At 34.2% G+C, this 11,187-nt stretch overlaps 2 protein-coding genes across 2 annotated transcripts; one reads left to right on the top strand and one right to left on the bottom strand.

The window, feature by feature from the left end:
* Window positions 1-861: 861 nt before the first annotated feature.
* LOC149909401 (chymotrypsin-2-like) lies at window positions 862-3,010 on the top strand. Its single transcript, XM_090117396.1, has 5 exons — window positions 862-953; window positions 1,222-1,396; window positions 1,758-2,004; window positions 2,349-2,495; window positions 2,795-3,010. The coding sequence occupies exons 1-5, from the start codon at window positions 908-910 to the stop codon at window positions 2,969-2,971; spliced, it is 792 nt and encodes a 263-aa protein (XP_089973522.1). The 5' UTR covers window positions 862-907; the 3' UTR covers window positions 2,972-3,010.
* Window positions 3,011-4,131: 1,121 nt separating this feature from the next.
* LOC149909400 (chymotrypsin-2-like) lies at window positions 4,132-9,712 on the bottom strand. The gene is made up of 5 exons (XM_090120162.1): window positions 9,697-9,712; window positions 8,076-8,256; window positions 5,155-5,401; window positions 4,628-4,777; window positions 4,132-4,309 (listed from the first exon to the last, which is right to left on the bottom strand). Exons 1-5 carry the CDS (start codon window positions 9,710-9,712, stop codon window positions 4,157-4,159), a joined length of 747 nt encoding a protein of 248 aa, XP_089976288.1. The 3' UTR covers window positions 4,132-4,156.
* Between the last annotated feature and the right edge of the window lie 1,475 nt (window positions 9,713-11,187).

The following is an 11,187-nucleotide window of genomic DNA, read 5'->3' as shown; positions in this document are numbered from 1 at the left end:
TATACATGTTTTTACATATAGTGTAGGTAGGAATTAGCAAAGAGCTGCAAAAAGTAACGAAACTTGCATAGTATTTGGACTGTAATAAGAGCCTTAAACTGTAATTACTAAATTAATAGGTACCAAGACTTGTACATCAGCAAAGAATACACGTAATAATTTTGTTAATGAGCCTAGCTGTAAGTATGTATTGTGAAAACTTTTCTTTTACTTCCTTTGAAATCAGTCACTAGAGAAATAACTACAACACAGTTGCTCGCATTGAAGACCAATTGCTTCAATATGATACTGACAAAATTACTTCTCTTACTACTCACTATATGAGGAGAGAATCGATCGGACTCACACAATATACATATCATCCTTTGTGTTCCTTCCCATCCCATCCAAAATTTCCAAGATGGCTCACCATTGTTAACAATTATACACACCGCCAACTTTATGAACGCTAGCATGTTTGCCATTTTCTTGCGTGAATGATTTTCAGTTGTTAGTTAACGATGTAGTTTAAATTATATATTTTCTTTGTTTTAATTGATATAAGTTTTCATTATAAATAATTTGAATATTATTTTATTCGAAGACAACAAACACATGATAATATAAAGTATGAAAAAAGAAACTTATCTTGGGAAAAAATCAAAGCAAATTTCAATATATTATGTAGTATAAAAATCAATATAGTGAAAATAATTTCCTATTTAAACAATAACGAGATATTGTAAATCAATATGTAATACGTTGTAGGACAAAATATCCTCTTGAAATACACAAGTGGATAGTTTTGGTTCCTGAGATTAAATTCAAGTATTTTGACCTGCTTCAAATTATCTGATATTAATTACTATAAAAGCAGTTCATTCCATTCATTGTGTAGTGTCATATCCAGAAGGCATATTTGATTAAAATGTTTAAATACGTCGTATTATTTGTATCAATATGTTACGTGCAAGGTAAGTTTTTTTTTTACGTTTGCTTCATTCAAAGTTAATATAACTTAATATTATACAAAAGGATATAATATTATCATTACCATTAAATACTACACGCATATACCATACTTGCGAAGAACTATAGTTTTGATAAGCTTAGAGTTATTCAAACCCCAATTTAAACAATTCTACTAACCACATAGAAAATTTATCGATTAAGTATCTCATATCACCATTTATCACATAATAAACGTATATTATAATGATTTATTCAATTTAATTACAACAGGAGCTATTCTTCGTATTATTCCTGGATATGTGCCCAGAATAGTAGGGGGTAAAGACGCCCCAGATGGGGGTATACCATACCAGGTTTCACTGCGTAATTTTTATGGATCTCACTTCTGTGGCGGGACCATTTTGAACGAGAGATGGATATTGACAGCTGCACATTGTACTGTTGGGTAAGTTCTTATTCTAGCGAAGCGCTTGACTTGTCAAAGATGGCACACACTTCTCTAGTAGGTACCGGTTCACACTTCGCTAGAAAAAAATCCAATATTTAAACTTCATAAAACACCAGATTGCGGCTTCACCCGCGTTTTCTACACTTAACAAATTATTTACCGAAACCATTCTCGAGAACTACGTTATGTATTGCAGTATTGATGAAATATAATGAATATCAGATAATTATTTTATAAGTGAATAGACTGACAGACTTTTTATTTATAATATGTAGTAATTTGCATCCATATTCACAACTTCAGAACTATTCCTATAATATATATTAAGGGTGAAACGTAATACCAATTCCTCTTTCAGCTCAACTCCAAGATCCATGAAAGTAATAGTCGGCACAAACAGCCTCGTAAAAGGTGGACAAAAGTATTCAGTTGAGAAAATCATCGTTCACAAGGATTATGATGCTGGACTAATTCAGAACGATATCAGTGTGGTGAAAGTCACTGAAGACATAGAGTTCAGTGACCGTGTACAGCCGATAGAACTGCCTGAAGCCAATACGGGAGCTCAGGCTGAATTACTGCTGACTGGATGGGGAAGATTGTCGGTAAGATAAGCTTGTCCTGCTTTTAAGAGCTTTTACATATGTAGTGCATATGCCAATTTATTTCTTAGATCAATTTTCAATACAAGCAAAGGCAAGCTTTGTTAATCGACTTCAGAAAATCGTTTTCTCATCAATCATTGTATGCAATAACCGACAATAGAGACGATACTTTTTTTGTTTGGTTGTTCCGCGCTTTTCTTCTGTTCCAGTCACATTTTAATTTCTCTAACTAGTTCATTTTGAATTTTTAGCATAAGTACTATTTTACACCACTACCTATAATATTAGTTTCGACACTATAATACAGAAATTAAATTGATTATACAATTTTTCATGTTTTACAGTATCCAGGCAATTTACCCAATGACCTGCAGATGATTAATGTGACATCACTAAGCGTAGATGACTGCCAGAACAGATTTGATGATATAAACCCTGTATTTGAAACACAAATTTGCTCACTAACTAAAGCTGGAGAAGGAGCCTGCCATGTAAGTTATTTATAAATTATGAAAAAGACCATAAATTATATATTTGTTCAAACTACAGACACAAACTAACTAAGAGTTTTTATAAAAAATTTCCCTAAATATTTTGTAGAACGATATCAGAAAACGGCAAAAGTTTTATACACCGCTCTTATATTTCTACTATACTAGATTATATGTAGTGTCAGATATCCAATTTATAATTTTCTCCAATCAAAACTAATCACACCTTTACCTAAACTTCTGAAAAATGCCCTAAAACTGCCTAATCTTCGTAAAATACTCAATTTATGACTTTCCAGGGTGACTCTGGTGGTCCTTTAGTGGAAAACAGCCGCGTGGTGGGGATCGTTTCCTGGGGGATGCCCTGCGCTCGCGGCTACCCAGACGTGTATACCCGGGTTTACTCGTTCCTTGATTGGATCCAGGATAACATAACTGATGAAGAACCTGAAGAAGCTACTACGAAACAAGACTAAGAATGTTTTAATGTTATGAATTGTTTTTGTATAAATATATATTGACACTTTATAAAGGTTGTAGTTTTGCTCCTCAAATATTTTTTTATTTACAGTTCTAGAATTTCCTTAATTAAAAAGTCCGTGTTGCAGCATTTTTGATGTAGAAAAATATTGAAGGGTGAAATTTTTAACGTTTCACACTTTTTTAACTGTTTATAAATTCGTAATCTATATTCGTGAAGAATATAGATGACAATTATTAATTCTAAATCATTTTTTTTTATCATTAACAAAAATATTCATGTTTCTTCTATCAATCACTATATTTCCGACATACTAGATTACAATACAATAAAAGTGTGAATTCGCTGAATAACGTGCATCCCTGAAATTGCTTTGCTAGAACTGAAACTGACGAATTAATTCCTCTTTTTAGAACATTTTCAAATAAAGAATATCTCGTATGACGCTTAGAGCATTCAACATTTAAAATGAAAGGAAATGTCGGTTCCTTTTTCCGAATCATAAAAGGGTACTTGACCTTTAGCGCCCTTTGCTGTCAGTATTTGGAATTCTGGTAAAATAAAACAGCATTTTAATTAAATGCCAATTTAATTAATGTCAATATAACAATGTATACCAATGATGTCGTCATATAAAAAACACTGCGTAATTACTTTAAGATTACAAGAAAAGGAAAAAATTAAATTATCCGACATGTACTGGATAAAAGTATCCTAGCATGTTTTTTTTTTTAACCATTTATTGATAGAAAAATAAACATACATTAAGTATACAGAAGAAACACCACATAAATCGACACGATTTGATCGTGGTGCACATGCATTCTAGACGTCAAACAAATACTAGATAGATTAATATAAACTTTGCTGCATTTCATTTGAAAATTATAGTTGCATTATGAAATTACATTGAAAAATACATTAAGATGGCAAGTAAATTACACAACAGAAAAAATATGACGTACAATAGGGTACTTGTGGAAAAAATTATTTGCGATCACCTACTGTGCTGGCCGAGTCTTTATAAACGTGATATATAGTATGATGTTTATTATTAAGCACGTAAATCGATATGATATTACAGATATAGGACCTTTAAAAGAAATTCAATAATTATACAAAGTAAATAATGTAGATTTTGCGATAGGACATCTACAATCTAAATACATTATCAAAATGGTCAATTCATATCTTTAGAAATATGTTTTTTAATCCAATTGACAAAGGAATAAACTCTAGTGTTAACATCTGGAGCTTTGTCTTCACAGCCCAAACCCCACGAAACTATGCCAACTACTGCATTATCCTCTACTAGAGGTCCACCGGAGTCTCCCTAGAAATAAATATAAGCGATTGTATTAGATTGATATTTAACTAACTTCAAAAGAAGATAATTTTACTTATGAATATCACATATTGCTTAGAAACGTAAATATACAACAGGTAAATCAGTTAAATTAAAAAGACCATCAGTTTTGATGTTTTTCGCCACCTTTCCTTCATGTTATGTTTAAACTATGTCCAAATTAAGAGAACTACTTCAGAATAACTTCACCCAGATCATGATTATAAAAAATATCATTATTAAAAATATTAACTTATCATAATTAAATTCGATGTTTTCATTTATAAAATCAAAAAATGTTTATACCTGACAAGAGCCATTTCCTTTAATAGTAAGAGTACACATCTCAGTATCAACGATCTCATTTATATTTGTGAAAACTATTTTACATGACAGAACACTTATTACAGTTTGGTTGATCATTTGTAAATCGTTAGGGATTGCTACGTCGCCATCCTGAAAGAGTACAAAAACACGTGAAGAGCGAAATTTATTAAATTATTAAAAAAGACCGTGTGTGCCGAGCTTCACCACTCTGACATGTATGTGTCAGAAGTGAAACTTCTCTGGCAAGATTCTAAGATACCGTCGCCTTATTCCATGACGTGACGATACCTTGAAACTCGATTGAAAACTCAAATCGTTTCAGTACAGTATTTTTTAAAATGGTTACGACCTATGGTTACGACAGTTTACATTTTTTTTATTTACGATAGATAAGATGATTGCTCTTATTTTAAACTATTACATTCCCTTTGTACAGAACGTAACACACCAACAAAATATAGTTATTTATTATACAAATTGTTTTCTGTCTAAAAAACTCCACTTACCTCTTCACGTCCCCATCCAGATAGCAAAACATTCGCTCCTGGTTTCGTATTCTTAGTCGGTAAAGCAATTGGCTGGACCTTATCACTGAACTTAATGTCCATAGAAACTTTGATAAGAGCTATATCATTTTTAATTTTTATATCATCGTAATCCTCGTGGATAATGACTTCTTCTACATCGTATGGTTGTCCGTCACCCACTAGTTGGTTGGATCCTACCACCACTCTAATCCTTTCGGCGGGGAACCTGAAACATTAACTGATTTTAAACGTTTCATATATGAGAACTAGAAGTTCCATATAAGAGAACTAGCGGTCCGCCCCGGCTTCGCCCGTGGTAACTGGTACCTACATTTTTAAACTATCCTATCTCTCAAGTTGGATCGAACTGCACATGGTGTGCGAATCTATATATATATAAAACTCAAAGGTGACTGATATAGTGATCTATCAACGCACAGCCCAAATCACTGGACGTATCGGGCTGAAATTTGCCATGCAGGTAGATGTTAGGACGTAGGCATCCGCTAAGAAAGGATTTCCCGAAATTCTTGCGGGAACGGGGAAAAACGGGGATGCACGTACAAAGTCGTGGGCGGAAGCTAGTTTCATTATAATCGGTTAAGTGGTTTAGGAATTAGGAGTCCATTGAGGACAAACATTGTGACACGAGATTTATATATTATATTAAGATTTTTTGCTGATATTATCTCCACGATGATTCTCTCACAATAGGCGAAAATAACTGACCTAAATAACGACCGTGATTGAAATATGAGATGCCATACCCTGTATCATTTATCCATTACAACAGAAAGCGATACAATGTGTCTGAACACACAAATACACGTATAAGTAAGATTGATATTCATTTTATTCTTAGAAACTATACGTACCTATGTGATAGTTTCACGACGAGATGCATAAAGTTCCGTGGAAATAGAATGTTTTATAAAACTTAGTGATGTATTGAAATTGATGTGATGTTTAGGAAATACGTTCTAAAATAATGGTGGACTAGGCGACACAATATGACTTTAAAACGATTCTTAAACCGGCTACTCACTTACCTGCCGCAGGGGCAATATTTTTTTATTATTTCCCCTGCAGCGGGTGGGTGAGTAGCCGGCTTTATAGACGAATTTGTAATAAAAAGTATATCAGTAATATGTGGTGCTAAGCATGACCCAATGAATTTTTCAATTTTCAAAATTCAGTTTCAATGAAATTACACATTAAGGCGATTAACACACGGTGCCGCGTGCCGCCGCGGTTGGCGGTGAAGCGGTTCTCAAGTTGCATTGGCTTCTATTAAATCCGTTGATACCAAACACACATACACCGCCCGACCGCGCGGTCGAACGGTCCGTTCCTCGTAGGGATTCACTGCCAACCGCCGCGGTGCGCGGTGCCGTGTGTGAATCGCCTAAGCAAAAACAACCATAAACATTTCATAGGTACAATAAATCCCACTGCGTTTTAATATAAAGAAGTGCAGTATAAAGTTTTGTCGCAATATAATATTAGCTCTCATCCACAAAACGAATGTTCAAATCGTGCTAAAATTAAAAGTTACTACCTATTTCTAGTTTAAATTCATGAACCTCGCTGAGAAGTTTGCATTTTAATTTCATAAACGAAGAAAGATATTTGCGTTAATTTATATCTTCTAACAATTATTTTTATACAAGACATTTTAATTTTTTTAACTGACTTCAAAATGTAGAAGTTACGAGACACTTATTCTTAATTTGTAGGTACATTTTTTATCAGAAATATATATTCAACCGACTGCAAAAAAAGGAGATTCGTTATTCCACTGTATTTTTTTGTGTTTCCAGAACTTTCGGCTCGGTCTAACGATTTTGATCCTATGATATAATATAAAAAAGCTTAGATACGTTACCCGCTCTCTATTTTGGCAAGAAAAAACTCAGCTAAGTGCCCGAGTTTCACTTAGTCACGCACCATTCAGCGTTGTGGCTGGACGTTCTTTTTATTAAATTTCATTAATATTCACCTCTTTCTAATAACAGATAAGGCGTATGTTGACATCCATGTTGTTTCCCTTTCTCGGAGCGATCGGACGGAGTATAGGGCCATATAGTGCGTTAGTAATTAGCCACGTCCAGACCGACCGAGCGCGGCTCGCGAGTCCCGCTCGCGAGCCAATAGTTCGGCCGGTGTGGACGGCGCTCGGGCTTCCTCGGGCGCACGTTGGCTCGGCCGAGCGCCGCTCAGCCCCGAGCCATGCGTTGTCGGTTTTTGGCGATGCTCAAAGGCGGCTCAGTCTGAGCTGCTCGCCCGGTGTGGACGGACTTAACGACGCTCGCGAGCCAGAATCAAAAATGGATAAAGAAGACAGTATTTGCTTGATACAACTTTACGGAAGCTTCAAAATGTTATGGGATTCGAAAGATCCAGATCATTTAAATAAAAATTTCGGTTTTAGTACAATTTTTTAATCCAGATTTTTTGTTTCTTTTTTCTTTTTTTTATGATATATCCAGACAACACAAGCGCCGCAGAAGCTAATAAAACGCGGTTTTCCATCGTTATACGGAGATAAACTGAATGCTCAAACCGGCTCACCTTGGCTCGCGAGCGCGGCTCGGAACTTTTCACAAATAGCTCTGGTGCCATGGCTCGCGAGCAGGAAGTCTGAGCGCGGCTCGCGAGCCGCGCTCAGCCGGTCTGGACGCGGCTATTAGGTATGTATTAAATACGCTGTTTTTTAGTGCAATGATGTTGGCGTATGCCGCGTCTAATAGTACAATAGAGTCATTGATTTTGATCATTATTTGTTTATTTGAAAGCTGTACCTTATGGTCCCCTTAAAATTTTCTCAAATTCTGATAATTTAAAGGCTCATTTAAGTTTAGTTTTTTGTTAACAAATACATAATTATTTTCACTACTCACTCTACAGCGCAATGTGCTGCTGTCAAGATCGATCGTTCATTCAATATGGCACCACCACAAAAGTGGGCGTTAGATAGCTGCCTCAGGGACGCTTGGTATGGAATCGCTCCTTTTGGCGCGTTATCACCACCAACAATCTTGGTGGACGGTGGGAAGGTCCTGTGTATTGATCTAGGCTTCGCTGTAATTAATTATTAAGCAAGTTTACAAAGTGAATGGATTGAAATGTAATTTTTAGTGTTTCGTACCCAAAGGGTAAATAGGACGTGTACTAATGATATAAATTAAGATTAAGCATCGCTTGACATGGTCATAAATTGACTGATTTTTTAGTTTATTCGTACTGAACCTTTATTGACCGAAAAGTGAAGTGAAAATTTTTGTGGAATACTATTTCTTATTGCGCGCTAAGTAGGTACGTGTTCTATGTTGCAAAGCTTTAAGGAATATATGATTTTTTTCAGGAAATTGCTCTTTTAAGAATCCTCCTCCATAATTATAGTAAAATGGATTATAAATCTTTCTCCAAAGTTAGATCGTCACATTTATACTTACAAAGTTACAATAGGATTTATTTAAACCTTATAAAGTTGAAATTGATATTTTTATGGCATTATGTAGTACCTATATAGTTTTAGTATTATATTTGCTCTCGTGACCCGCCAGAGCAATTTGCTCTGGTGGGTCACGAGTGGCTGAATTGGTCAGGCATCCGCCCCAGACGGGCGCGAAAGGATGCGGGTTCGAGTCCCGCCTCGTGATCGAATTTTTTCTATTCTTTATAAATTTATACCTCGTAAAGTTTTTTAACGTTAGGCTGTACGTTAAAAAACTTTTTCATATTTATTATAACATATCCATATTTATTGTTATTATTCAATTCACAATGTTGGCAAATGAAAAAAAAACACTTTATTATTAATTTGCATAAACTAGACATGCTGGTTGTAGGAAAAAATTAAAACATGCTACTAAGAGATAAGCTTAACTATTACCATTTAATTTATTTAATTTAACAAAACTAATTTATTCATTATGATTTCACTGAATTTTCAACAGTGCAACGTTTATCCTTAAAACCTATATCAAAAAGTTAATCTTATGAGTCTTCTTGACGGTAGGACAACTGCTAGGCACCGGGAAAGTCTATACCTACCCAAACAAGTGTTTCTTGGTTGTTTTTTTTAACGAACAAACAATTTATATACCTACTAATAGCCAAATACTAATCTTTGCTTATTTATCAGTTGATAAAAATTGAAGTCGTAAATGGCTATCACTACTTCAAAAGCAAGTCATGAAATTACTTAATATACTACAAGATTTTTACTTTTCATTGTTACTCATAATTCTCAACACACTATAGTGATATACCCCCAACAAAGGCGGATATAACTTGACCCAAGGGGCCATCGGAATTGATAATGATATAATTTGATAAGGTGAACCGTGCCCCCTTGTGAGATACGTCATACCATAGATAATTATCATTATAATAATATTATATTATTAATAAACCTCTTAATGTATTACCACAAACTATTGCTGTATTGTGGCGATATAGATGGACACACAAACACACTTTCATAACTTTAATGGACTTAAATGAACACAGACTTACCCTGAACAAATATCATTAAAAAACAAAGGAATAATAATTTAAACATTTTATACTTTTCAAATATTATTTAGAAAATATACTTAAAAGGAACAAAATAAATGCAATGAGCAACTACTACATAAGTAATTAATAATGCTTAAACGAACTTGACAAAGTAAAGGTATTTTACAATGATTATTTTTCCGACCCAAATATCGACCAATAGAATTGCACCATTCGACGTCACGTGGTACAACCTACATGGTATTATACTGATAATTTTTTGAAAATTTTCTCTGGTAGTTGACGTCATACTGACAGGTTGAATTCAATTGTAAAATTATTGGCCGACATTTGGGACGGAAAAATAATCCCCCGAATACCACACGAGCTTCAAAATTATCTGGCATTTCCCTCATGGTTCCCTGCAAACAAATAAAGTCGTCAAGTTTTTTAGCCTGAAAAACTTGACTCCTTCATTTGTTTGCAACGAACCTATCGGAAAATACCCGATAATTTTGAAGCTCTTGTCAAGCGCGGATCCAGGGGGGGGGTCACGGGGTCATGACCCCCCCCTGGGCTAGGTCCACGATCTAAGTGGACCACTAATTTAATATTAACTTTTTTAAATTAACAAATTAATACTGTTCAATATGATGTTTTCATTGAATTTTGAGACATAAAAGTAATATAGAACAATGAAATCAATTACAAACGGTAACGGAAGAGAATATAACAAAAATTATAGAAAAAGTTTATTAGGGTCGACCTGTGGTCGTAATTTAAGGACAAATAACAGGTTTTTCGATTTAAAAAAAAAACCATAACTGCGGAATAAAGTGTAATGGTAAAGTTGTATGTAATTAATTTTTTTTTCTACAACTTTTGCTGTTACACTTTTCACACAAAACCTCAAATATCAAAATATCCCAGTTCGTGGATAAGACATAAAATAGCAATTTTTTTTTCAAATGACCCTATAAAATACAGTCAAATTACAACAAAAAATCGGCCAAGTGCGCGTCGGACTCGCGCACCGAGGACTCCGAGCAAACATATTTTTTCATTACTATATGTTGTATCTTACAATTTTGTTTAAAGGATTTTTTTCTTTATCTGTGCTGTGTAAGTGCTTAAGTCGTTGCTTTTAACCAAATTTCAAGACTGTGCTCACGGGAAGTACCTTGTAGGTTTTGATTGATGATTCCCTTGCAAGTAGTTGCGAATTACGAATATGCGGCTCTAATTGCTTTTTCTTCAGATTGCGTTGACATAGAATTTGAATTAAATAACATATTTAAGTTATTATAGACCTGAGTTCTGATGTGAATATCAAGTAAGTTTAAAATTATTTAAAAATATATTTTTATTTAATTTAATTAATTAATTAGGGTTTTCGCAGTTATTACTACATCTGTGCATTATTAATATTACATTACATTATTATTACACGTCACTTTTTACTCAATTTCAAGACTGTGTTTACGGGACAGGGTGCTCCCTGCAGGTATT

This window comes from Colias eurytheme, chromosome 3 (assembly GCF_061535395.1).
Source record: "Colias eurytheme isolate Ceu_HAF_F1 chromosome 3, ilColEury1 Martin Lab GWU primary, whole genome shotgun sequence".
Classification (NCBI taxonomy): domain Eukaryota; kingdom Metazoa; phylum Arthropoda; class Insecta; order Lepidoptera; family Pieridae; genus Colias; species Colias eurytheme.
Note: the sequence above shows the minus strand (reverse complement) of the source record. Positions and strands in the feature narration are given on the sequence as shown.